This window comes from Bipolaris oryzae, assembly GCF_000523455.1.
Source record: "Bipolaris oryzae ATCC 44560 unplaced genomic scaffold scaffold_21, whole genome shotgun sequence".
Taxonomy (NCBI): Eukaryota; Fungi; Ascomycota; class Dothideomycetes; order Pleosporales; family Pleosporaceae; genus Bipolaris; species Bipolaris oryzae.
This window is the reverse complement of record NW_006911297.1, coordinates 62,956-89,666: the sequence shown is the minus strand read 5'-3', so window position 1 is coordinate 89,666 and position 26,711 is coordinate 62,956. Positions and strand designations below refer to the sequence as shown.

The window sequence follows — 26,711 nt, the reverse complement described above, 5'->3', positions numbered from 1 at the left end:
AGTAGAAATCTCGTTTGTATTCGCATATATATCGTCCCACCCGCTTATTTGTATTCTCATGGTGAGGCCACTATTCGAGGGGTTTTTTTCTTTGGTGCGGCCAGGCTAAGATAGCAATCCTTGCGATGGTCGTGGCTGCGATGGTCGTGACAGCATCAGCGGTGGGTGGGTATAGTACGAGGTATCTTCATATATGTACGGGATCTAAAGCACCTTAGATTCCAATTTATGTTGATTGGAGGCCTGCCGCGAGGGACTAGAGCTTGGGCAGAACGTGGGGGTACTAGAATTTGGGAAGAGCGCAAGAGTAGAGCTCGGGGAGAACGTGGGAGCATTAGGATCGAGCACATTGGATGGGTTATCGTGCGCCATGAATAATACATGGTATATCTGAAGTAGCCAGGTATAAAAAGATTTCACAGTAATGGAGCAGTAGTCAATCAAGGAAGAAGAATCGTAAAAGCTTCTTCGGCACCAAGACTTGAAAACACTGTACTGCGATAGCACAGAAATAGAAAGCCAATCGTTTAAGTGCTGAATTGCTCTTCGGAAGTTATATATTTCCTTGAGTTCAGGGGGGAAGACACTTAGGTTCTCGATCTTGCAAATTCGTTGGCATTGTGGTAAAGAAGGATACTAAGAAGAACCATTGCGTTACCACCCTTTGGTATATCATACTATTTGGTTTGTACATTTCTGTTCAGACTTTCACCTTATATAAGATGAGTCCCTTACGTGGTAGAAATTTAGATACTGCTTACATCGAAGCTTCTACGAAATATATACAAGAAAAGAAAACATTCAACCTAGTACGAACTCGGCACCAAACTATTAGCCCAATCTTCCACATTCTTAAACTGTGATTCAACATCATCCGGTATCCCATTACCATTCACATCCACCCACTTCTTTCCTCCGTCAATCGTTCCCGGCCCATTCATCGGAGCGGCATTCTCATCGCTAATCAATTGCCCCAACTTTCCATAACTCTTCAACTCAGCAACGAGTCGCTGATCAACCGAATCACGGACTTTACTCGCACCCGCGCCCTTCTCTGCAAGTGCCAGCGCATCGCTTGCTGACAAGATCTTTGCCGGAGCCGGGTACGCGAACTTTGTCCCTTTGATGTTCATACCACCGTAGTTTTCCTTGGTGACACCCAGTTCCTTTCCATTCAGCACGCCATCTTTGCCGGAATCAACAAAGTTGCCCTGGACGAATCCGTCGAATAAGTCGTTGCCCCGCGTGAAAGCTGGGACGGTGGTGCTCGGTCCGCTGATGAAGTAATTCCCGACAATGTTTGCCTCGCTCCTCTCGCTCGAGTCACCAGCAATGTATCCACCTCCATTGCCCCAATTGTATACAACGTTGTTGGTAAAATCATTCGTACCCTTCACTTTAGGATTTCGCGTCTTGTTGTCAATGTACAAGTTGCGGAATAGACTGATGCCGTTGCCGAGAGCGGTCTGCATCAAGCCACCACACGAATGCGTTTCCAGACCCTCGGCGATGATGCTGTTTTGTACGGTAATGTTTCCGACTTCAGAGCCTGAAATGGAGAAAGTCTCGTTGCGGCCCCACGAGACAGAAACGTGATCGAAAATCATGTTGTGTCCTTCTGCTATTGTAATGGCGTCTTTTCCACTGGCTCCCTTTTTGCCCATGCGGATACGGATATAGCGTACAATAGCGTCGTCGGCATTGCTGAAACTCCAGCCATTTCCATATACTGTTATTCCGGCACCGGGGGCGGTTTGTCCTAGGATGCTCACGCGTTTGGATACGACCATGCGGTCAGTGATGGTAATGAGGCCGCCGACCGAAAATACGACTATCCGGTCCGGTTTGGAGACAGCATCTCGTAAAGAGCCTGCGCCGGCATCGTCTAGATTTGTGACGACATAGACAGAGCCGCCTCGCCCACCAACAGCGTTGCGGCCAAACCCTTCAGCACCGGGAAAAGCAAGAGCTGAAGCCGAAGTGGCTAATAGAGGAAGAAGAACAAGAAAGTGCATGGTTGTAGATGCAAGGGTACTGCGAGCTTTGGATTATTGGCCGAGGAAGGGCTTTTGACAGTGAGTGAACTAACATCAATTGCTGGATGATGTGGAGCATGAAATTACCGATCCTTGATTTCCTGTCATGATTGTGTTTCTGGGGGCGCAGTTCTATGGCTCATTTAGGGGTGGTTAGCCGTGGTGGTCTGTTGATCCTTTAATTTACCCCAGATTTACGCTACTAATCGACACGGACAATTGAATACGCATTCCGCCAATCAACTCAAGGAACGATTCAGGTTGCAGAAACAATCTAAGGAACAACACGGGTTAACCGTTTGAGAGATGCAGGATAGTAAGCACAATGTCTGACATATTTTTGTAGACGCATCTGTGAACTCGGCTTTTGACACAAATGTGGTATGGTTTGATTGTACTGCGGGACCCTTCCCGAACTTTGTATGCTTGAGTCAGTTTTACCATCTCCGAAAATCCTACCAGCATCGACAAGGTCAAAGACAAGATCCACAAGCACGTGAACGCACCTAGAGCGAGTTTCATGCTGACTGCTTCCAGCGAACATTTCATTCCCCTCAGTGAGTATACCGAAACAGTATCAAGCCTTGCTCGCTCTCAATTGGTATCATTGAGTTCAAAAGGGCAGAAAGACGAACATCTGGGACTCTGGCAATGCAGCAACATAAACACTATTCAAGAATTCAATGTAAGCGTTTAAGTATTCTTCAATCCAGGACCTATCGGATGCAACACCAGTTCCAATCACAAGTTGGTAGTAACATGTCTTGGGCCTGATGCTGAGACCTCTCCACATGCTGAATCGCAGTGATGTGGTTTGAGGCTAGAAGTGACGCATCTGATACGCATGTTGAAAAGACTTCCAGCTAGCGTGGATAAACGATCGGACACTCGCTATCTGACTCTACGAATTCATCCAGTCATGCTATCCAGAGCCAGTACCAGGGCTTACGGGAAGAGATGTTGAGGATGCTGATGCTCATCTCCCTTTGGATTGAATTGAGCTAGTTAGTCCACGCAAACTGTTATGGATTGCTCTCCTGGCATAAGTGTGTGATTTTAAGCTCTTAACCAAAACCGCCCCTGCTTCCGGTAGAGGGCCTACCCAGTATCTTAAATGGCTTCTCGTAATTATTATGGGAGGCTGAAGACCCGCTCAAGCTTTCCTGCTCAGTGGGCATGTCTTTAGGCTCGTGATACTGGGTGATATGAGTTCCTCCAAAGTCACAACCGACAGATAGCATGTCCTCCTGACAACAGCTCCAAATTATTGTTCCGTCTTCTTGCTTGATTTTCCTCCCTGGATGGTATATACAGGGCTCTTCATCACCTGAGAACGACTCATGGCACTTGGTGCAAGTTTTGGTTACATTTGGAGTCGTCTTCTGGACTTCATCTGTTCGCTGAGTTACGGTAGCTGCATTTGAGGTGATATTGGAAGAGGGTGAGCCTCCAGTCAAATGATGTAACGGTAGCCGTGTTGCAGCTGGAAGCGCTACTTTCTGCGAAGAAGGACCAGGACGACGTAACTCGCTATCAGAGCTAGGGGTTGTAGGTCTGTGTGGCTCGCGTTTTATTCGCGGTATCGTATGGGAGCCGTAGGGATGTTGTCTGATATAACTTCTTTGGTTCCCTTGAGAGGTGTAACGGCCAGAACTTGATGTGGTATTCATAGCTTCATAAGCAAAATTTCTATCGATTTCCATTCGGTGTTGGTTAATCATGTTCCGTGCGGAAGTCGAGTGCGGTGCTAGACCTCGTACAAGCGCGCCAGAGAACGCAGGCGAGATTTGACAGAGCTCTACCAATACTGTTTGCAATACATATGGGCTGACTGTTGAAATTATCGACTGGATGTGACTGGGATTGATCGGCCGGGCTTGCTGTGGAGCTACAAGATTCCGGCTAGAAGTGGCTGATTGGCCAAAACTCATCATGCCACGTGATGGTTGGGCAGATGTGGTCTGGATGTGTGATGGCTGACCTGGGTCTGATTTAATTCGTGGAACATGACCAGACTCCTGCTTGACGCGTGACGTATTGTAAGTCGGTCCAAAAGATAGATGAGATTGCTGCGGAGGCGCGCGTATTTGTTCTCTCGTGGGTGATGGAGACCAAAACTCTGGCTCTGGGGAGGAGAGCGTGAGGTCGATTGTATCAGTTTCCGGCCCGTTCCTTTGTGATTGCGACATAGCTAGGTAAGAATAGAGATGGCCGAAAAAGGCTAATTACAACACGATGTGTTCAAAGTCGATGCGGGTGTTTTGCTGCCATGTCATGCTCCGATGCGAAGTTTCGGAGCTAATATGGCCGAAAGCCGATAGGGAGCTAATATGGCCTGATTAGGTCTAGCGTGTTGTTTTGTATGAATCCACTACCAATGTACTAAGTTTTAAGTAGATTCAAGCACCAACTAGCACGAAGAGAGACCTAACCAGATTTAGTGAATTGGGCTGCTCAGCATACGGCATAACTGCTGCATCAGGGTGTGCATGACTACAAATAATTGGGTTGAAAGGAGTTCTCTGTACCACTTTGAGTAGTGCTCAAAATTTGAGTACACAAAGCAACACGTATATGTAGCGCTTTGTACACGAGTATAGTGCTCAAGTGTAGATAGTTAGTCACAGCGTCACATAACCATCCTCGTTGAGGCACCTTGTTGGAAGCCGTCCACTGTCTTCGTGCAAGACCCAGTCACGTGAGAGTGTCTAGCAAGTTTATTTCCACCGCCGCGTCACTCTCTATGGTCATGCATCAAGCCACACGTACTACGGCTAAGCGCTGTTTGGCACGCAACCCGAAATGTGAGCCGACTATAACATAAATAGAGTATATGCGGGGTGATCCGCGAAAGCTCCGGTAACCCGCCCAGGTCGTCCAAGATTTTCCATTGTGGAAAAACAATAAGTACTAGGGTGACAAGGCGCACGATCCTCGCACGCAGCCTTGGACATACGCGGGTGACAACCAGGAACACGGGCCAGACCCCTCTTGTATGAGCACCGAAAGAGACATACTTACTGAACTGAATCAGCAGGTTGTACCGATGGACCAATTGGCTCTGAAAGAAGACTCCAGGGGTAAAAATCATACATATGCGCGTCCGCATGCCTCTAGTTGCTGGGCACCTTCATCTCTCCTTTCTTCCTATTCACAATGCGTGTGACTTTGGCATTCCTCCTCTCGCTTATCGCTGCCACTGCTGCAGCGCCTGCTGAAGATGTGCTTCGTCGTGCGAGTTTTGACCGATCATCAGCCCCTGCCGGTTGTTTGACCGTAGGTGGAAACGGTAAATACAAAACGGTACAGTCTGCAGTCAACGCCCTTGACAAGTCCACCTCGAAGGCCCAGTGCATATTTATCGCCAAAGGTACCTACACGGAACAGGTCTACATACAGCAACTCAATTCGCCTTTGACAATCTATGGCGAGACCAAAGATACTAGATCTTATACCGGAAATACAGTAACCATCACCCAGCGCAAGAGTCAAGACGATACTTCTTCCAACGACGAGACTGCCACACTTCGTGCGCACACCCCCAATTTCAAAGTCTACAACATCAATCTTGTCAACACTCGTGGCCAGGGATCACAAGCGCTTGCTGTAAGCGCATGGGCTGACAAGCAAGGCTACTACGGCTGCGTTTTCAAAGGCTACCAAGACACTGTGTTGGCCCAGCTCGGCAATCAAGTGTATGCGAAATCATACATTGAGGGTGCCACCGACTTCATCTTTGGCCAGAAAGCTAGGGCATGGTTTGATGGCTGTGATATCGGTGTTCTCGGCGCTCAGCAAGGCTGGATTACTGCCAACGGTCGCAAAGAGGAAACGAATCCGTCGTACTATGTCATCAACAATTCCAAGGTATCCCACGCTATTGGAGCCACCGTCTCACCCGGCGTCTACTACCTTGGTCGTCCATGGGGAAACTACGCTCGTGTTGTCTTCCAACACACCGACCTCAGCAACGTCATCAATCCCCAGGGTTGGGCGGCCTGGAACACCGGCGATGCAAGAACTGATCATGTGCTTTTTGGCGAATACCAAAACACTGGCGCAGGGGCCTCGGGTAAGAGAGCGTTTGGACAGACTCTCAAAGCTGCTCTTAGCATTACCGACATACTGGGAAGCAACTACAAGGACTGGGTTGATGTGTCGTACGTGCCTCAATAGGTCAGTGCGGTAGAATAAAGCTTCGGTCGACGGTGACTTGGCTAAAGGCGGGTACGTAAGCTTGTTTCGATGACAGCATTTTGGAAATAGACGATACCCAGCCTTGTGTCAGTGCACGCTAGCCTGCCCAACAGCTCCACGGTCATGGTGTTACCTAAAAGAAACATAGAAAGGACATGACTAGATGTAAATTCAAATTCACAATAAAATGATGCCTCTAGCCTGTGTAAGCTCGACATCGATCATGTGAGGTTGTCGCACGTCTGGCGTGTACTTCGGACTAAATTGAAACATGCATGCGTTCGCTCTTGGTTCGACGGAATACCCGGATTGAAGTAGCTCCCCATCAACGCAACGCTACCGCTTGCATTGAGCCACATTGACCACTGTGTAGCTAAAAATAACCTATTTTGTACATAAAAGCTCTAGACTTTTATGTAGAAACGAAGATTTCATAAGAAAAGAATATGTTGTTCGAGAGTAGTAGTATGTAGTTACATCTTATTAGCCTTGCGCTGTTATCCGAGTATTTCGTCGGAAAAAGAGGCTAGACCCACTGGTGAGTCACGCGGCCAGTAGGACTTGACTTTTCGCTCCGTTGAAAGCAACCAGAGCAGCAGCTCTCTTGAATAGCAATTTGCACTCCAGCCTCGCGTCATACTGTTTTAATATCCTTGACGGGTACCTATCAGATAATGTCTTACGGCACGATACAAGAGACGCCACCGGCGACTGGATGTGCTCAGGTGCGCTTTGCTCCAGACACATTACCACCGGCTGCATCGCCAACTCACGCTGATGAAGACGCGAGCTCCGAAAGGCAAGATGCACCATTACTAGAAAGAGCGGGGTCAGGACTCAAAAGTTTTTACGAGCGAAACTTTGGTCTTTTCCTCGTCTTCCTTGCTCAAACATGCGGATCCGTCGTAAGTTCCGTATCCTCATCTTCTGCATTAGACATGCCTTGATTAACCCGGCCCTAATACAGATGAATATAGCGGCAAAACTGCTGGCAAACGACCCTAGTATAAAGTTTCATGCGCTGCAGATCATCTTCATCCGCATGCTATGTACGAGTATCATTTGCTCGATATACTCTTGGTACAAGGGCATACCTGACTTTCCTTTTGGACAGAGAGGCATCCGATGGCTCTTGGTGCTACGTGGTACAGCAGGTTTTCTCGGCTTGTTTGGATTGTATTGTAAGTCGAGATCTCATCCTTGCTACACCTGCCCAGCCAGCTATCACCTAACAAAGCGAATGAATAAGTAAAAATGAAAAGAGAAGAAGAGGGTTAGGAACTGACTCAATCTCCAGACTCTCTATCATGGCTGGAAATCGCCGATGCAACCGTAATCACTTTCATCGTTCCTACCACAACAGCTATAGTCTGTTTCCTCTGGCTCCGCGAGCCCTTCACATGGAAAGAAGCACTCTGCAGTCTCATCGCCTTTACAGGCGTCCTCTTCGTGGCCCGCCCGCCCTGGTTATTCCCACAGACTCACCGCCCTTCTTCCGATGATCCAAAAGTTCCAGTCCCCTCCGTCAGTCCCGAGCAGCGCGCTCTCGCCATCCTGGCCGCCATAGTCGGCACACTAGGAGCTAGTATGGCCTACGCTACGATTCGCGTTATCGGAAAACGCGCGCATTCTCTTATATCGGTCAACTACTTCTCCGTCATCGCGACGTTGGTTTCCTTCATCATTATCATGGTGCACCCGGATTTGCATTTCGTCTTTCCTAAGACTATCCTACAATGGGGCTTCATCGCCATCATTGGTGTGTTTGGCTTTTTGCTACAGTTTTTGCTTACCGAGGGGTTGCAAAGGGAAAAAGGTGGCCGAGCTACGAATTTGACATATGTGCAACTAGTATTCGCTCTCATTGTGGAGAGACTCATCTGGGGTACTACGCCGCCTGTAGAGAGTTTGGCGGGTGCGGTGCTGATTATTGCGGCGGCTGTTGCAGTTAGTCTGCAGAAGGAGGCGAGTAAGGGGGAGATCAAAGTGAAGCAAGTCGAGGATGAAGAAAGGAGGTTGTTGGAGAACCAGGCGGACTGAGGCAGCGCAACTTTTTCTAGCACGCAGTTTCCGTATAGCTTGTGCTGGGTTTGGTTGTGCATATGTGAAAAGTAATGATTTGGCATTGGGAAGGCGTCCCCGTTCATATCATCTGTAGACGGTTAGAATTACACGGCTAGTTCATGTACCTAATGTATTAGACACTACCTAAGCCTCACCCTAAGAACGACTGGTTCAATCTCTTACGCGTAGATATTTAGGTGACATTTTATTGGAATCCTATGTTGTTTCAAAAGGAAATACTTCTCCACAACTCAACTAGAGAAGTCGCCACTAACGGGTATCGCTAGCGTCATTGCCTTATCGCCTTATCGAAGCTGCGGGGAAGGCGCGACGCGACTGCACGTCCTACTTCGTCGTGAGCCCCTGAAAGCCTACGAATGCAATCAAGGCTTGACTGCGAGCATCTGCACAACAATAGACGGAATATCTGGACTTATGTATAGCGACAGAATATGCCATATCGGTGAATAATGACGCGACCAAGCCCGGTCACGCGCAAGCCAGCGTACCCCGCGAACTATGATAAGCGGCCGTCCGGAGCTTACGCGGGGATAGGGCGACGCCACTGCTCCCTGAAAGCACGTCGCCTGATTCTCTGCTCCTCTTCGAGTCTTTTCTCTCGTATCGCGCCTATATCGAATCTCAAGTAGACTTCATTGTTTAGAATAACCATCTTTATTTCGCTCCGTTAGATTAATCCGTCAGTTCATGTGACCATTGGCCGCTGTATCAGCTCTGCTCTGAGGAGCCGCTGGCGCCCTGAAGTGAGGCTTGGATTACAACGGTAACTATATCTCTGATTCATGGCTATACAAGCTGACATATTAGTTCAGGGCGAACATCCTAGACTGCTACTCATCTCAGTCTTCACTAAATTCGCCCTTTTACTTCAACGATGACTTGGTGGCGTCGTGACTCAGCCATCTCCCCTGTCCAGCGCTACGCGCAACGTCTACTCCGCTCCCACGAGGCTGCTCTTCGTACCCGAGGCTTTTCTCGCACACCATCGCAAGATGCCCAACATAGAGACGATAAGGGCACCAATCGCCCAGCGGGCATGTCCAATCTCGAGTGGGCACAATTGCAACACTATCAGCGGTGGCGAAAGAAGTTGATGGAGGACCCATATCAAGCTCTCTTCGGTGCGAGCAATAGCATGCTAAGTGGGAAGGGATTGAAAGACTGGGAGTGGATTAGCAACTCGTTTCCCAAATGGATGCTGAGGGAGATGAGTGACTATGGGGATGCCACGCCACAACCAAAAAGCGACAAGGACATCAACTCTTCGAAAAGAAATGCGAAGAAAGAAGACACGGACTACGACGATTCAGCCAACTTCAAAGAAAAGGAATCCCATTTCCTGCAACCTTCTTTCAGGGCCACGCGAATAGGCGGTGACGATGCCCGTGCTATCGTTTCACCCTCGGACCTGAGAAGGCCGAGTGAACAACCTCACGTTACAGTCATTGGAGAAAGCATAAAAGCGAGTAACGAACTCAACTTCAAGCCCCAATCTTCCACTTCCTCATTAAATGAACCCTACACTTTCGAATCATCGCCTCCGACACCACCAAAGAGTACACAGTCCTTCAGCGATTACATAAGAAAGTCGAATTCGGATGCCATAGGCAAGATCGAGAAATTGAGCAAGCCTACAACATCCCAAGGGGCTTCCTTCATGGATGGGTTTCTTACGGAAAAGCCTCCACAAGATGAACAAGACGTTGACACTCATAAGTTTTCCAGTTGGAGGGAAACCACACTACAAAGGCGTCTATTGCGAGACGATGCGGTGAAGAAAGACTCCAACAATGAGCCCCCGAGTATCCTGCCAGTCGCCAAAGAAACTGAAACTATGCCGCCGACTGCAGTCATAGAGGAGCACTCTCCAGCGCCACAAGTGAAGCAAGCTGTTCTTGTCACAGACGTGGTCCAAGAACAAAAGCCCTCGCTCAACGAATATGCCAATTCACCGAAAGGCTACGCTAAACCTGTCAGGTCAACATCAGAGACACTTAGTCAGCTACCTGAAGATGACATTGACTTCTTGAGTGCAGCTGAGATCCGCGCGTCCATGGGCACGAAGAAGAGTAAAATCATGAGCGATGAACAAAGGAAAACAGAACGAGAGAACTTAGAAAAGTCTTTTGCTGAAGCACACGCCGAGACGAACGAAGTCGATTCAATGATTGAATCCAAGATCATCAATGATCAGCTTGTTCGCCGCATAGAGCGTAAGATGCAGATGCCAGAAGAGCCGAAGGGGATGGATGGACCTCAGCCGACTACCAAAACTGATCAGACATCGACACTCGCAAACGAGGCTCAAATGGAGTCTAGTATTGATCGTATGAAATCTTGGCTTGAGCAAGGTGGTGCCATATTCTCCAGCTACTTCTGGCAAGATCCGACAGAAGAAGCAGACGCAAAGAAGACCCGATTGTTCTTCGATAAAGTGCTCGAGCGTATTCGCAAGGGACGCTCAACCATGAGACAAGTTATCGAGGATCTAGAGACAGATATTCCTGCGTCCAAAGCACTGTTAAAGCGCATGAAAACGGACGAAGACGTCTTGGACTCTGCAATCCATGCTCTGCGACAACGCTCTGGTAGCGGCAAGATGCATTCGTTGACGCCCAAGAAGGTCCGAGCGATACAGTCCCTGCGTCTGAAGTTTCAAGATACGGACAATGATCTGAACAAAGCTTACGCAGCTTTGGAGGAGATCAGCAAATCCGAAGCTGTCAAGAATCCACCCTTGGCTTTCAAGCAACGACTCGGCTTGTCAGCGAAGATCATACAGAAAAACGCCCATCTCACACGGTATTTGATATGGAGTCTGCAGGCTCGTCTCGAGGACCCAGAAATTGACCGAAGCATGCTGGTAAACTACAAAGCTGTAGCTAATAGCCTATTGACGCTGAGAGATACCCAAATGGCTCTGTCTCGATTGGTGGACCGTGCTATGTTGGTATACGGGGTCGTACCACAGACTGTGGAGAAGGCCGAACTGATGGGCCAAACAATCCTGAATACTTCAAGTGAGCATGGGCAGGTGTCTCATGGGGTGTCATCCAGTATGACCGAGATCGACAAAGCCCAACTTCGTGCTAGAATAGCGGCCGAAGAACACCTTGCCAACGAGGTTGATGCACAAAAATCAGCAATGTGCGGATTGTCAGACGATGGGTATGTCCGTGAACCAAAGGCCCTGGCGAAGAAGTCATTCGAGGAGCGTAGCCCGCTTGACCACAGCCTCTACAGGCCCTTTGGACCGGTGTTGGAGAGCTTGGGCAGTGAACTGCCTTCAAGAATCGAAGCGTCCAAATCTGAGGAAGTGGAACAGAAGTATAACGATGCTGAGCTGGTCGCTGAAGTGCAAAAGGCCTACGAAGATACTTATGGGCCAATTACTGCTGACCACCAGCAGTGTCCAGCTGCTGATGAAGTAAAGCATGGCCAAGAGAATGCTGTTGAGAAGTTTGAGATGTTGAAAGACGACCCTACAGTTAGCGAGGAGGCTCCTGAACGGGTCGTTACGACGCAGGAGCCCGAGACTGAAGTCACCACGTTACAAGCCACAGAGAACGAGGGTACCAACGCGCGAGCTAAGGCCGAGACTGAAGTCTCTAACCCAACACCTCAACTCACTCAAATATCCCCAGAACCCGCCACTGAGACCGCTGCAACAGCGACCTCGTCCCCCATTCCAATCACCGACCTCCCAACCCACTACATCATCCTGATCCACAATGCCGAAACCAACACACTCACCCACACAACCTCGACCTCCCCACCACCCCGCGAGCCATCCCCGACAATCCCTCTCCACACCGCCCTCGCAACCCTCTCCTCCCCCTCAAAATTCATCCCCCACATAACCCCAGACGTGGAAATCATAACCGCAAAATCAGACATGCTCATTCTCCGTAACGTACTCGCCCCATCATCCTCTTCCGGCACCCCAAGACCCCTACTACACCCCCCTGAGCACAGCGACGCCGCAGATGAAACAGATATCCAGCGCGCAGGAACTGTAAACCCAATCGATGGCACTACGCGTCTTTCGCCAACGGGATATGTAGGTCCTGAGGAGAATCGCGAGCAGCTAGAGAAGGAGTTTGAGGAAAGGAGACGCGCGGCGGAAAGGGTGGTGCTGGGGGCTGGTGCCGAGGGGGAGGAGAGTGTGAAGGGCTCAGCTTCCGGGGCTGAGAAGAAGAAGAAGGGACGAGGCGCGGGTGTCGTTAAGACTGCGATTTGGGCCGCGGCTGTGTGTTATGTTGTTGGTGTGTTGGGGGAGGTGGTTGCTTAGAAACTGTGTATATGGCGGTGAAGGGAGGAGATTCATGCTTTTCGCATATCTTTGTAAATCTTCTTTTCTTTTCTATTCTCGTTTCTTTTGAGGGGGGGGCTGACTTCCGGTTGTTTGTATCTACGCGTCGTAGGATCTACACCGCTCTGGCTTCCATATTCCGTTTTTTTTCCCTGGCTCAGGAGTCATTCTTATGTATAAACATCTCGTTATCGTAAATGAAAATACAATTCATAGCATTACTCAAGAAAGAGATCTGGGGCGGATTTGAAATTTTGATGTTGGTCATTACGAGTTCTATTCGTTCTAGTAGTGATACTTTTTTTTTGGGTGACGTGATAACCCGATTGGAATCATATCGCGTGTCGTACATTTCAGACACACTTTTTTCTACGTCACCCTCATTAGGAATCCCGATTTGGGATGGGACCAACAAAAAAGAAGAAGAGTCTATGAGAAAGAAGAAAGAAAGAACATTCAAACACGACTAAAAATGTGGCGTGTTCAGCGCCATAGCCATCATAAGACCCGAAATCATACCCGAAGCAGGCAGAGTGATAATCCATCCGGAGAAGATGAAACCGACTTGCTTCCAGTTAACAGCCTTTAGATCAAAGTTGCAAAGAGCAACACCGATAGTAGCACCAGTCAGACACTGAGTTGTAGAAACGGGAAGAGAAAGACGAGAAGCCAGCAAGACGGTGATGGCGGCACCAAGTTCCATGGAGAAACCACGGGTAGGCGAGACCTGAGTGATCTTGTTGCCGAGAGCGCGGATAATGTGGTAGCCGTAGAACCAGAAGCCGAGGCCGAGGAGGAGACCGGCGACGACGAGAATCCAGATGGGGGTATCGGCTTCCTTGGTGACGGTTCCGGTGGTGTAGGTGTTGTAGGAGCCTACCCAGGGACCGACTGCGTTGGCGACTGTGGGGTGGCGAGTTAGCAGGTGTTGGTGTATATGGGAGATGAGAGAAATGGAAGCTTACCATCGTTGGAACCGTGAGCAATGGACATCATCATGGCGGAGGCAACTTGGGCGTAGGTCCAGAGATGCTCAACGCGGTTGTCGTAGACAATTGCGCGTGCGTGTATGGCACCGAGATCTGAGTGTATGTGTTAGACATGGTCGAGCGGAAAGCGGAGATAATGTGACTTACCTTTCTGGGAAACGACATCGCGAGAAACACCCTGGAGAAGAATGAACTTGGTCCAGTTGGCGATCTTCTTGGGCGAGTAAAAAGGCAGGTGCTTGACAGGCTCCAGCCAGCGCTCCTCTGGCTCGGGTGTGGCGGGGATGAGGTGGACGACAGGACCTTCGCTAGGGGGGAGGGGGTTGGAAAGACCGCGACCAGCACGCTCAACGTCAATGCTGTCACCATTGCTGGCAGGCTGCTGGATATCGGAAGAAGTGGGACGAGCGGTTTCCTTTTCACCCTTGAGTTTGTCTTGGATAGCCAGGCTGTCTGCGGGAGCTGCCTTGGCATAGTAGTCGGTGACAATCTGGTCTCCCTTGCCGGGGAAGTAGATTGGAGGGTTCTCGCGGTAGAGAAGAGGACCAAGGGGAATGTGCCAGACCCTCATTCTAGCGTCGCCCTTAACAAGACGGCGATGGAAGTAGGGAACGAAGAAGATGAATGCAATGGCAAGGATACCGGCAAAGACACCGAGGATGATACCACAGGCCATGCCGGGGCCCATTTCCTCGAGGCTCTTGCCATTTGGAATCTCGTCAATGATGAACAGAGCGAGAATAGCAGCAGTAAAGGCAAGGTAGAATGGAATCAGGCGGAGACCCCACTTGAGTGGGTCCTTTCGGTGGAGCACACCAAACTTGACGGTCAAGAACAGGGCGGCCGAGAAGGCAGCCGAAATGAATGGCGCAATGACCCACGAGGCGGCGATTTGCGAGATAGAACCCTTCTTCCAGCCCCAGCTAAGAGGCGACTGAGCGGCAATACCAGCACCAGCAAGGGCACCGACGACGGTTTGCGTGGTGGAGACGGGCATGCCCATGAAGGTGGCGATGGTGAGGAAGGTGGCAGATCCGACTTCAGCACAACCCATGGCCAGCATGAGCGTAGCAGGCGCAGGCCTGAAAGTCTCAAGGTCAAAGATGCCTCCCTTGATGGTACCAGTGACACGAGCACCGAGTGCGACGGCACCGAAGAACTCTGTGAAGGAGGCGAGGACGCCGGCCTGCCACATCTTCAGGGTGCGGGCAGCCACTGAGGTGGCATAGGAGTTGGCGACATCATTGGCACCGTTGGAAGCCGACGAGAAGACGAAGGCAATGGTGGTGATGGCAAGGATCCAGTTGTACTTTTTCAAGGCGGGAGCCATGATTGGGCAAAGACGGCGAGCTGTCGCGCCTTTGGAACTGGAACAAGAGAGATGATGCGAGGTGATCGGAATGAGGGACTGCTGAGTGGATTGGGTACAACTATCTTATATAGACAACATGGCCGTTGAGTATGTGGGAGCTTGGCTGTATGAATTCCATGTCAGTATACCGCGGCATGTGGGTATCAGACACAGAGGCAAAGTGGATCGATCCAGCCACGGCATCATGCTCTTTCGACCTGGCCGCGGCCTGTTGCCCAACAGGATATATATTTCTGGGTCTATGGTAGGAATTGTGGAGTGTCGACAATGGCGAACTGGCATGCCATTGGCGTACGTAGGCGACCCAAAGGTGGTGAGCGAGAGCACGCGACCCACTGCCGCTTCAGGGTCGCGTAAAGTGGAGCCAGATGTGCGACGCCATGGCAGTGGTGGGGGGCGGGGAATTGAGTGTGGACGAACGAGAGCTGGGGATAACAGCACGTTGTCCTCGACGTCGCGCTCGGGGCAGTTTGCCATGAATTCCGCCAAGTCTGCCCAGGAAATTTCCCAGTCCGCCCTCGAAATTTCTGCTACCGCCAAGTCTCTCCCTCTACTCCCTCTGCTCCCGTCCGCCCACCAATCAGACTACTCCCTCGAGGCATGCGTTCAATCTACAAGCTTACAACTCACGAGAGGAAGACAGTATCGAACGCTGTTATTCGACGCCACAGTAGAAACCCGTTGTTCCGCCTTGCCGTCTATCCGTTAAGCATTCCGGACTCCGCCATGGCACTCTTCAGCGAGCTTACCTTATGTACCATGACATGCTTTGTCCCTAAAACAAGTTGCGTTGCCTCCGACATCACTCAATCTACAGGAGACATTTCCTTTTTTTAGACCCACCCACACCATATGTATATCATGGTGCATGTCCAGACAGGCGCGTCTCTCACCACAGACATCAGCCCATGTGCTTCAGTCCAATGTACGCCAAGTGCTCTGCATCAGACAGCCCAGAATGAAGCATCTTGCAGCTTATTTGTCGTCACTTGGCTCCTTGAAACCCGCCATGTGCCAACATCACGAAGCACTGCAGTATACCTATAGCCTTGGTATTCTAATCCTCGGCTTACTTTACATGTCGAGAAGCGGCCCTACACTTCTACTCTGTTAAACCAAGATTTTCATTTCTGCTCATTCCTACAACATTATGCTCGTCGACCTAGGAACTCTCGAGTTCTCCTTGTGTATCCCCGTTCAACTTGCCACTAGTATGCCGAAAACTTGGTGAAAAAATCCAGTTTTAGCAATGACCATTGGCTACTGACACTGCCTCCTTCCGCCACATTCTCGCCTACAAAAGCTGCATATGCACGAACTCGAGACCCGCGGGATCTCTGCTGCACGTCTTTCAGCCCGGGCTGCCGAGCCTGTATGGTGCCACTTTTGGTATCCTTGGTTCGCTCTCAGTCTACGTGCAATTTTAGATTCCTACCTTTTCTTCTCTGGTGAGTTAGGCGTTCAAACAAGGCTTTTCAAGCATTACGTAGAGTTGTTTCTCCTCACGTAGTCGATACGAAAAACAAACGTCACAATGCCCCAAAGCTCGTTACAACTTTATATTTGCCACACTCTCTAGATGAATCTCTTACAAGCTATCGCATTAAAGAATGGTGTTGCTTAAGGATCAACAAAAGGGTAAAGTCGCTGCACGTGTACCATTCTAGCACTGCCTGGAACAACGATACTTTTCTTCATTCAGCTCTATACCACTTCATTAACACAATGTCGACCAACCTACACTTGCTCATACGATCTATCGCCCTTTTTCTAGTATTAATATGTCTAATCCATCTACATCACACGCGCATCCATACCCCGCACCGTTTCACGTAACAAAAACAAAAGATCAAATCTGAAACCTCCACATTCAAGACCTAAAACAACAGCAGTACATACACCTCGGCCTACACGTCTTACCATGCACTGCCAATATACCGAGACAAACTATATGGACCATTTAATCTCCTTTCAAACAATCGCGTATTAGGTGTTCAATTCACACCTGGAAATACCTCATTAACTTGACTACCTCTTACAAGAAAGATTCTCGCTTGAGCAAGCAATCGAACAGTGATTTGCCAACCAATCTCCGCATCAAAAAGTAACAATCACCACGGTGCGGCGATACCATAGCTTTTTTCTCTCACTAAGAAAGGGGACACACCCCACCAAGCAAAAAAATTGGATGGAACATATACTACAAAGCGCGCCTTCAAAACAAGAGGTATTCACGAGCGCTGAACCCTACCCTCCCTGATAAATTCTTAGCTATACAGAGAAAAAAATTCCAGCGCTAATTCCAACCCTGATACTCTTCATTTCTCAGGCTTTATTATATATAAAAAAAGTGATGACAAAAAAGGATAGAGAAGAGAGAGAGAGCTAAAGCTATACCCGAAAGTTATCAAACCAGTATCACAACACAACCGTAACCTCTCCGCCGTTAGTACTTCCCTTCCCAAAGCATTCTCTATACAAGAAGCCATAGATACAAACCTTGTCATCACACTTTCTTCTCATCAACACTTACGAACCTCCCCCCTTTACTACTTTCCAACTCTCTCTATCCATCTCTCGAACTAATCATTCCGATAAATACCTTACGCACACCATTTCACCATTTCATTCCCCCGAGCCAGTCTTATGCGAGAAAAAAAAATATGTGGATTCGCAGAGACATATTTTTTCTTCTTCTTTACTCTCCCCCCAAACATTCCATGTATATAATAGTTGGGAAACGATCTAAGAAACGGCATAAAAATGACACACTCTTTTTTTGAGTTGAGGAAAGGGGAGATGGGGGATACAACGGGTATTTCCGAGGACGTGTGTGTGTGTATGTGTGTGTGTATATATATGTGGGAGCAAATAGCTATTTAAAGTTGTCTGAATCATGTACTTATGCCGTATTCGTCCTTGGATCAGGACGAAGAAGAAGAAGAAGAAGCGGTAGGTGGCCGAGTTTTATGTTTAATGTGTATATACATATATGCATATGCATGTACATGTATATGTGGATATTATGCTAAGAAAGTAAATGCAAGAAAAATTACGTAAGACTTCAGTTAACATTTGTCTTACTAGTCCTGTCATATGACTGTGTAAGCGAAACTGTGAAATGGGACTTGGGTTAGGACAGTTAAGCAAAAATGAAGACGTCATGACTTTGACAAGCGCTCTAGTAGGTGGTTGGATTTGCCTCGACCTCCATGTTCCCATTGTATATTTCTTCAATTCACCTAGCAAATGGCGACAAGATATAAGCTTTAGAAGAATGGGATATAGGAGGTGTTTAATTTGTTGCTTAGCTACCGAAAGGCCAGAAGAAAAAAAAAGATATACGAGGCATCTAAATTTTCTTGGATCTTTCTTCAAATCGTCTCATGTGTATATGTCTTCCAACGAAATATGCAAGACATACGAAAAAAAAGAGAGAAACACGATACCTCGCATAAAGTCCGAAGACGACCTTTCTCCCCATCTCAAGATCTTAGAATACATCGAAACAATCGAAACAATAATAATAACAACAAAGGAAAAAATAGCTGCATGCAGCAGTGAGGATGACGGCAGTGGTGGTGTTGATGATAAGCCCTTCAAGCTCGATGATGGTTGGGGGGGGGGGCAATCTAACATGACTATGCAATACACACACAAAAAAAACTCTATAATGACTCTCATAGCGTGGCTTTTCCCTTCCGAAAACAAAGAAAAGAAAAGCGCACCATATGAGGGTAGTAGGTGAGGGGTATCAAAGAAAAAGAAAAGAAATAGAACCTAAAGTCAAAAATACCTTCTCTCGCTCTTCTATATGCTCGCTGTTGGACACAAAGGAAAAGGAAAAAAAGCGTATAGGCAAGAAAAGGTTACGTTGGGGCGTGAGTCGTATATGCGGCAAATTCGTTACACGTCCTTTTTTTTGTTTTTTTTTCTAATTCTGCGTCGCATACATGTGCAATTGGTCATGCATTTGGGGTGTCAAATGACGAAATGATTGTTGCTGGTGGTGCATGAGATGCTGTTGATGTTGGATATGTTGTTGGTGTTGCATTTGGTGAAGAGACTGTTGTTGTTGCTGCGGCTCAGGTGTGTGTCGCATGCCCATTACTGCAACAGGATAATCCGCATTCAAGTCTGTCATGGTTTGGCTCATACTCGATGACGGCCTAGAATGAGTGGAACTACTCCTAGACGCGCCGAGTCGATTACCAATCTTATGAAGGGGTTTTGTGATCAGCTGACCAAATGACGGGCGGTCATAGTATTGTGATTCTTCGAATTGAGGTGCACCGCCGAAATAATTCGGGTACAATGCCTCTAATGGGTTAGGCGGAGCCTTGGCCTGATCAATGTACTCGTTAGGGTACATTTGAGCTTGCTGCGTGTGATCCATGATTTGGGTGTGTGTATTTGATGTGTGCATTGCGGCCGTAGTCATAACCGGTGGGAGATCGGGTATAGCCGGTTGCGCTACATCAAGGTAATCTCCTGGATCCACATCCATGTAGCTGATACGGTGGTTTGTGGTGTCGCGAGCAGGCGACTGTGGCTCCATAAATGGCGAAGATGCGCAATCGTAATTGGGCAAATGCGATAAGGAGTTAACGGCGCGGACCAATGCCGCATTTACAGTTGCAAGGCGAGCCCGTGCAACGTGCGGATCAGAGTTCCCAATGAGAACATGCATTCGCTGTTCCCGCGACAACTTTTCGACATTTGGGACAGAGTCCCTGGATGGTGTGACAAAACCTGGGGGTAGTTGTTGGTCGACGGGGTCTAGTTGCATGTCAGAACGTAGGCTCAAGGCGGTGATGAGAACCTCTTCTCTGCTTGGTCGGAGATCGCAGCATTGAAGCTTCTGACGGAGGATCCGCGTGTTGTCAGGACACCAGCTGATCTGTGAGCGGCTTTCTCGGAGCCTTTCGTCCAAACAGGAGATCAATTCCTTCCAAGTATCGTAGAGAGCTTCTTGCCGAATTAAGTTCCGAATGACGTTGGAGTACTTCCACTGGTCGATTGTCGCGCCGTTCTTCATGTGTTTTGCCACATGGTCGCATCGCTCGTCCCAGCCGATGCTAACCTCTTTGCATTTGTCGAAACCGCAGCCAAAGACCCGTCGAGGCAGGAGGGTGATGCCAATGTCGGTCAACGATGGCAAGGGTCGGCCGGTGTGATAGCGCTGATGGTGCTTGATAAAGTCCTTTTGCCGATCAAAAATACGGTTGCAGCCGTTGACAATGCACGGCCAATCTTCGCCCGTTTCATGCATTCTCATTTCATGCTTCTTCCAATCGGACTTTGCCTTGAACGTCTTTTGGTTCTTTTGCTCGGCACAATAGGTGCAGAACATGTAGGATTCGCCCGTTTGGCTTTGCGACTTGTCATCGTCGGCAAACAAGACGGGAGAGGCGACACTGAGATTGTCTGTTGGTGTGCTGCTTGGCTCAATCTTGAGATCGAGCGGACTGTCCGTGTCCGAAGACATGGCAGCAGGCACTGGGCGGGTGGGGTCTAATCCAACTGGATACGAGCGTGGCTCTGGTCGCTTTGGCTGGGAACGCGACGAAGATGACGAGGCCATGGGAGAGTGCCTGTTGCTGTTGCTGCTCGACGAGGAAAAAGTCGACGTCATTGACAGCCGGGAGCGCCATGATGAGCCTGATGAAGAGGTGGCGGATGAGCTGACGGTGCTGGTGGACATGAAGGACGAGGCAGTTGAATTGCGGCCTGAACTCGGTGAGCGCATGGACAGGAGCGAGCGAGCCAAAGAACAAAATTACATACGTGAGTCTAGGGCCTGTGAAAACATTCGTTGAATCAAATGCGGAGGGTGCCTTGCGAGCAGGGCCTCGATATGTCGCATGGATTCTTCTGGTATTTCGACATTGTCGTCCATGATTGCGGTAGAGCCGCGTGCTCGTGGGGGAGAATGGGCCTCGCGAGCTATTGCAACATCCCAGTGGACCCCGCGCAGCCTCGAAACTCCAGGCGACAGTGGGAGCGCAGTCAATGAAAGTGGATGGGAGGTGGGGAAGTTGTCGAGGCGTTTGGGGGGAGAGTGGCAGCCAAGGAATGGAGAGTCGTGTATCCGAGCAGGCATCCGCTACTGTTGGTGCGACAAGTTGATATACGGGCGGGATCACGTCGCCCAAGATTGCAGCGGGGAGGGCGGAAACAGCACTCTTCTAGAAGACGTATGGAAGGATCGTAGAAGCAGCTAAACGGGGGTTGCTCACTGGGGCGCTCGTGCGCAATGCCGACAAGACCACGCACCCTGGTTTTGGCCTCAAAGCTGGGGCAAGGCTGAGGATGCGGCAGGGTATACCAGTGTAGCGTGTTTGAATGTGGCGCGACGCGATGCGGCAGGTCGAGGGGCCAGGACAAGGGCAGAGAGACGAGGGTGAAGGGCAGCGTCGCGACAGACAGACTTGCAGCGAGTACTGGTGCGGCCGAATATGTATCTAGACATGGACTGGAGGGTTGGCGTTGGACGGGTGGGCGATGGTGCGTGTGCGTGTGTGCGTGTGTGTGCAGGGCGTATAGGTTGTGCAGTTGAGGGCCGCACGCGCCCGTGGACCGTCGCAAAACGGCATGGTAAGGGGCTCGCAGTGCGGTACCTGGATGACGCGCCGCTTAATGGGTTGCCCAAACGGGCGTGGTGCTGCCATATGCTGCCCTGCTGCCATGGGGGCCCTATACTGCACTGCACCCACAAGGGCCCTGATGCTGCCGCTGTTGCCCACACTGGCCGGCTCACCAGCGCGCGAGCGAGTGAAAGCTCGTCCTGCCACGTTGTGCACGAACGGGTGGAGGTGCCCTTGCTGAGTTCGTCCAAGTTTACCAGCCAGAGCCAGAGCCAGAGCCAGAGCCAGAGCCAGGAGTAGGTACCTTGTACTTTGTTTCTTCACCCACAACGTCGTCCTCTGCCCACCTGGGCCCACACTACACCAACAGGCTCCAATGCCATACACTTCCCGACTCCCCCACCCCCCACTGACTGACTGACTGACTACCAACCAAGACGACAGCCTTCCGTGGCCGAGGCGTTGCGAGGTGCTGACGGCACGACCATGTTGCTCCGTGCACGTCTTGCGCCTGCGATACGTCCTGGTAGGTGTGGTTGCAGTGACAGTGACAGTCAGGCCGGTGGAATCGTCATCGTGCCCTGCCCTACCGTCGAGTGTGTCTTTACTTGCCTACCCTCTATTTGCGGTCCTTTGTCGCTAGCTGCATGCTCCATCGTGGCATGTCCCAGCCCATTACGCCCATAGGCGCATCCGCGGCAGAGGGTGTGGTGTTTTAGGACGACGCCACAGGATGGGTTGGGGTGCATGGCTGCTCCAACAAGGCGGAACCATTAATCCTAAGTCCATTTGTACAGCTAACATGAAGCGGTTGGCGGTGGTTGGAGTGGGCAGTGGGCAACGGGCGACTGCTAGTGGACGCGGACGCGGACGCGAATAGCGTGGGGATTGGGTTTGTCGGCACGTGACCCGACTTGCCCTCTCCAAGCATGACTCCGACCATGACGGCGCCTTGCAACTAGGTTTGTGGGCGTTCAACCCCCCATTCTTCCCCACCACCCTCGCCCTGTCGCCCTTTCTCTCCAACTCTCCAATCCTTGTAGCCTCGTACCTGTTGGCGTCTGCTCGGCATCCAGACCCTTTTCTCTAAAAACAGATCTTTGCACGACCCGAAAATATCTCTCTCCATCCGTGCACCGCAAGCCGTCGTTGGCCAGCACCCGAACGGCGCAGGTCGCTGAGTGACCATACCAGGGGCCGTCTCTACTCAGCATGTTCAGTGACGATGGGACTGCCACTAGACATGGGACACTGTGAACATGGTCTTGTCAAGCCTCCCACTAAGGCAAAGAGACTCTTTACTCCCCACGCATGCAATCACCAAAAACAGCAGGCAGAGCATGTACGCAAGTAAGCAAGCAAGCATCCGACCCGACAGCAGAGAGACTTGCGGCGACTATGCGCTAGCCGGCAGAACATCACCGTTGTCACGAATGCCGCAAGCCATCCATGGCCAATAGACAAAGTTTCGTTAGAAATGCACTTCTGCTATTTCCAGCGTCCAGTCATGTCTGTCCAGCCACATGCGCGTTGCGCAGCATATGCATGCAACCAGCAGTCGGAAGCGCAGCGGCAGTTGCATGGCAAGAACAGCCGCTCCTCTCACTCTACTGCTGGCAACAGCCGCAAGCCGCACAACACTCACCCCATACCAACCCAAAAAACGGTAGCCGGGGCCTCTCCGCCCACCCGACTTCCCCTTTTCGCCAATCCGCACTCGCTCCATTACGCTAACGTCATTTCCTCGATCAACAGAATAGCCTTTGGAGCTTGGACGCGATCCACACTCGCCTATGTCCGCGCCGCACTCAATCGATTGTGACGGACACGGCAGAGGCATGTACACACGCGCCTGTATTTAGCCGTGAAGCCCTACCCGTGAAACCACTAGGCACATGCCGCCCGGGCTGTTGTAGTCCGGCTGCCCACGGAGCTATCACGGAGCTGCTACCGAAGCCCACTCGAGCAACTCCCACGACGACGACGACGACTGCTTTACACCAACCCAAAACTCGAAAGGGGTGCATGCCATGGCCGGTGCAGAAACAATATCACATGTTGTTGTAGTCATATCTGTTGCTGACACGATTACAAGGATCGTTAGCATCGAGTAGTAAGCCACGAGTGACAGACTCCATCTTCAAGAACCTAACTAGGCCACCTGCAACTATATTGCTCCGTCTTGGCTCAAGAAGCTTCCTTGTTGATATATTGATAAAAGCTTGTTGTTGAGCAAAATGTCTGTGCAAGTTTCACACGGAAAATATCTTCTCGCACACAGCATCACTTACTCTCCATCTGGTCCGCGGAGAGTTGACAGAATGCAAGAATGTATTCATGTCAAAGTCACCTATTGACTTTCTCTTCTACTTGAAATCATTACTACAGTTTAAAAATATATATATATATATGCAAAGAAGAATCGAATATGTACACCAAACAAGAAAAGATTCCACTCATCCAACCCTCACCACACTAACTCACAAACTTGCCATCACAGTCAAAGTTCCCCTTTGTCCTGAAATTGCACAAACTGCTCTTTCCACCCCCAACAACGTGTATGTTGTTAAACGTGAAATCGCTGCAACTTCCCTCTCCGCACAGGATATAATAATTGCGTCCCTCATCCGTCGCGGTACCCCTTATATTCTGCATGGTGATATTTTGGATCTTGACACCATTTGTCGGTTTGCCCGTTGGGCCACCATTAAGATAGTCCTGCTGAATATCAATGCCATAGATGGAGATATTCTCAAGAAAGATATTCTTGAACAGAATATTCGTAATGGAACCCGTAGTGTTTGAGTTTGACTTGATCCTCGCTCCGTTCTCAGCGTTGAGAACAAAGGAGTTTGTAAAGGAGATGTTGTTGACAATGTTGTCTGCGTTTTGTCAGTCACGTGCTTATATGTATTCCCCTGTTCCTTCTCTCCGCACGAAGGAAGGAACGAAAAGAAAAGAAAGACTCACTTGACTTTCCCCCTACCGATCCAATCGACAACCCATGACTCCCGTTACACCACATGTTATCCACCACGACCCCATCCCCACTCGTCACCGCAACACAATCATCCTGATTCACCACTACAGAATCCCGAATCCTCACCCCCTTACTACTCGACACCCCAAACCCATCGCTATTATGCGCCGCCGCCAACCCATTTGACACATTATTCGCCGCATACCCCTCCGCATTATCCAGCCTGATCCTATACACATCCAAGTCCTGGCTATTCGTAATCGAAAAGCAATGCACAGGGTAATTCTTGATGTAGATGTCGTGAATGGTCGAGCAACCCGTCACGTTCTTCACCTCGATGAAGTGGTTGGGCTTGATGCGCCCGCCGTTGCTGCCCAGACCATCCCACCAGGCGGGGCCGTTACCGTTGAGCACGGCGAAGGGGGCGGCTGTGACTTCGATGTCGGTGCCGCTGACTTTTATGAAGGGGTAGTTGGCCGCTGCGTACTCCCAGAACGTGGTGCCTGCGAAGGTGACTTTGCTGCCGCGCTGGAGTTTGGAGAGGTCGATGGTGCGGTTGCCGGGCACGCGGATGTTGTCGAGGGTGAGGTGCGTGCACGAGGCTACTGCCGCGGGGATTTGCGTGTATTGGGTTACATGGCAGATGGGGTTGGGGGGAGGTGGCGGTGGCGGTGGGTGTCTGCGTTGGCAGTTTGAGGGGACCGCAGTGACTTGTGTGGCGCTGAGGAGAGCGAGGAAGGTGGAAAGGTCTGTTGTTGGGTGTGTTAGATACGAATGTTTATTCTACGTAAGACGCGAGTCGTGATGGCGGGTGGAAGAGTTATCTTACTATTGCCCAACATGACTACGTTCAATCCCTTAGACAACAACAACAACCAAAAAAAACTCAACAATACAACAGGCGTTAAAGAGCGGAATAAAAGAAACCAGGGACCTGACCCGTCTATCTAAATACCCTAACTACCCTACACCGGCGGCAATGCTTAAAGCGGGTCTTCCTCACCGTCCTTATTTCCCGTTATGCGCTAAATCTCTCTTTACTTACCTTTATCTCCGCCTTTAGCTAACTATCCCCCTGCCACACACACACACTCTCTCCCTCTCTCGGTGCCAAAGGAAAAAGAAAAGCCGCCACTAAACTAGACCCTTGAATTGTTCTGAATTTACATTTCGTTATTTTTTTGCCGTCTCCCCCCCGTCTAGCCTACAAAACCGCTGCATGTGCTGCATGCAACAAGCATACCCAAGCATCGCAAGCGAGGCTTAAGCAAGCACCAAGATTGCGGAGCGAGAGCCCCACTTTCTGCGCCCGCTTGACGGGCTCGAGAAATTGAATCCCTGGATGGGGTCTATTCAACGGACTTTTGCATGCCTGCCTTTTCCTTACTTGTTCCCGTGAGACAGTAGAATAACCAACTCAAACCCTAAAAAATTATTTCCTTACAAGGAAGCGGGTAGTAAGTAACGGGTATCACGCCATCTCCTCATCCTTCCCACAAAGCCAAGTAAGTGGTGACATGTTTTTCCTCTCTTTGCCTCCTCCTCGGCGCTACTTGCTCCTACGAGATCTCTCGCAACCGTGCCCTCCTCGGCCGTGCAATTTAAACAAAACCCCACAATGCCGCCAAATCTCGCTCGTTTTGCTGCATTACTGTCTAGTCGAATTACCCAAAAAGAAACGTATATGCATATGTATGTGCACTAGGAAGCATGTACCCTTTAAGCACAAAAAAAAGTTATGCTGCAAACTTTAGCTAATAGGTGTCTTTTGTTTCGTTATGCGACCCCGAAAAAAAAAAGGCAACAACAACAACACACCGCTAAGTAAGTAGTAGGAATGGAGAGATGGAAATGTATCGTCTAGTTGTCTACGTAGTAGTATTCTCCACATTCGACATACTTATGGCGGGTGTAAAAAAAAATCCACAAATCAACCACACCCACTCCCCACCCTTGCTCAACCCGTCTTCCCCCCCCCCTCCTCCTCCTCGCTTGACTAATCCACACACATACACCCCTTCAACACGGAAAATCTCCCTTCCGTCCATACATCCTCCCATCCTCCCATACCCACTCCCACTAGCCTGCCTGCTTGCCCGTCTGCCCGCATACCAAGAGCCATGCCACACCCTAGTTTCTCTCCAAAGAAAAAT

The 26,711-nt window shown here is 49.8% G+C and overlaps 9 protein-coding genes across 9 annotated transcripts; 3 read left to right on the top strand and 6 right to left on the bottom strand.

Moving 5' to 3' along the window:
• Positions 1-806: 806 nt before the first annotated feature.
• Positions 807-2,015, bottom strand: COCMIDRAFT_23598 (polysaccharide lyase family 1 protein; the record flags this gene model as incomplete). Its single annotated transcript, XM_007686627.1, has 1 exon — positions 807-2,015. One exon carries the CDS (start codon positions 2,013-2,015, stop codon positions 807-809), a length of 1,209 nt encoding a protein of 402 aa, XP_007684817.1.
• A 1,085-nt stretch (positions 2,016-3,100) lies between these two features.
• Positions 3,101-4,225, bottom strand: COCMIDRAFT_23597 (uncharacterized protein; the record flags this gene model as incomplete). The annotated part of the gene is made up of 1 exon (XM_007686626.1): positions 3,101-4,225. One exon carries the CDS (start codon positions 4,223-4,225, stop codon positions 3,101-3,103), a length of 1,125 nt encoding a protein of 374 aa, XP_007684816.1.
• Positions 4,226-5,192: 967 nt separating this feature from the next.
• Positions 5,193-6,212, top strand: COCMIDRAFT_33900 (carbohydrate esterase family 8 protein; the record flags this gene model as incomplete). The annotated part of the gene is made up of 1 exon (XM_007686645.1): positions 5,193-6,212. The coding sequence occupies one exon, from the start codon at positions 5,193-5,195 to the stop codon at positions 6,210-6,212; it is 1,020 nt and encodes a 339-aa protein (XP_007684835.1).
• Positions 6,213-6,907: 695 nt separating this feature from the next.
• Positions 6,908-8,273, top strand: COCMIDRAFT_2485 (uncharacterized protein; the record flags this gene model as incomplete). Its single annotated transcript, XM_007686605.1, has 3 exons — positions 6,908-7,138; positions 7,201-7,414; positions 7,531-8,273. 3 exons carry the CDS (start codon positions 6,908-6,910, stop codon positions 8,271-8,273), a joined length of 1,188 nt encoding a protein of 395 aa, XP_007684795.1.
• Positions 8,274-9,192: 919 nt separating this feature from the next.
• On the top strand, positions 9,193-12,609 carry COCMIDRAFT_86749 (uncharacterized protein; the record flags this gene model as incomplete). The annotated part of the gene is made up of 1 exon (XM_007686668.1): positions 9,193-12,609. One exon carries the CDS (start codon positions 9,193-9,195, stop codon positions 12,607-12,609), a length of 3,417 nt encoding a protein of 1,138 aa, XP_007684858.1.
• Positions 12,610-13,096: 487 nt separating this feature from the next.
• On the bottom strand, positions 13,097-14,949 carry COCMIDRAFT_33897 (uncharacterized protein; the record flags this gene model as incomplete). Its single annotated transcript, XM_007686644.1, has 3 exons — positions 13,097-13,533; positions 13,596-13,712; positions 13,767-14,949. The coding sequence occupies 3 exons, from the start codon at positions 14,947-14,949 to the stop codon at positions 13,097-13,099; spliced, it is 1,737 nt and encodes a 578-aa protein (XP_007684834.1).
• A 3,976-nt stretch (positions 14,950-18,925) lies between these two features.
• Positions 18,926-20,890, bottom strand: COCMIDRAFT_86698 (uncharacterized protein; the record flags this gene model as incomplete). Its single annotated transcript, XM_007686667.1, has 2 exons — positions 18,926-20,490; positions 20,779-20,890. The coding sequence occupies 2 exons, from the start codon at positions 20,888-20,890 to the stop codon at positions 18,926-18,928; spliced, it is 1,677 nt and encodes a 558-aa protein (XP_007684857.1).
• A 565-nt stretch (positions 20,891-21,455) lies between these two features.
• COCMIDRAFT_23591 (uncharacterized protein) lies at positions 21,456-22,327 on the bottom strand (the record flags this gene model as incomplete). Its single annotated transcript, XM_007686625.1, has 2 exons — positions 21,456-22,159; positions 22,195-22,327. The coding sequence occupies 2 exons, from the start codon at positions 22,325-22,327 to the stop codon at positions 21,456-21,458; spliced, it is 837 nt and encodes a 278-aa protein (XP_007684815.1).
• Positions 22,328-24,053: 1,726 nt separating this feature from the next.
• On the bottom strand, positions 24,054-25,400 carry COCMIDRAFT_33894 (glycoside hydrolase family 28 protein; the record flags this gene model as incomplete). The annotated part of the gene is made up of 3 exons (XM_007686643.1): positions 24,054-24,460; positions 24,549-25,307; positions 25,388-25,400. The coding sequence occupies 3 exons, from the start codon at positions 25,398-25,400 to the stop codon at positions 24,054-24,056; spliced, it is 1,179 nt and encodes a 392-aa protein (XP_007684833.1).
• Positions 25,401-26,711: the final 1,311 nt, after the last annotated feature.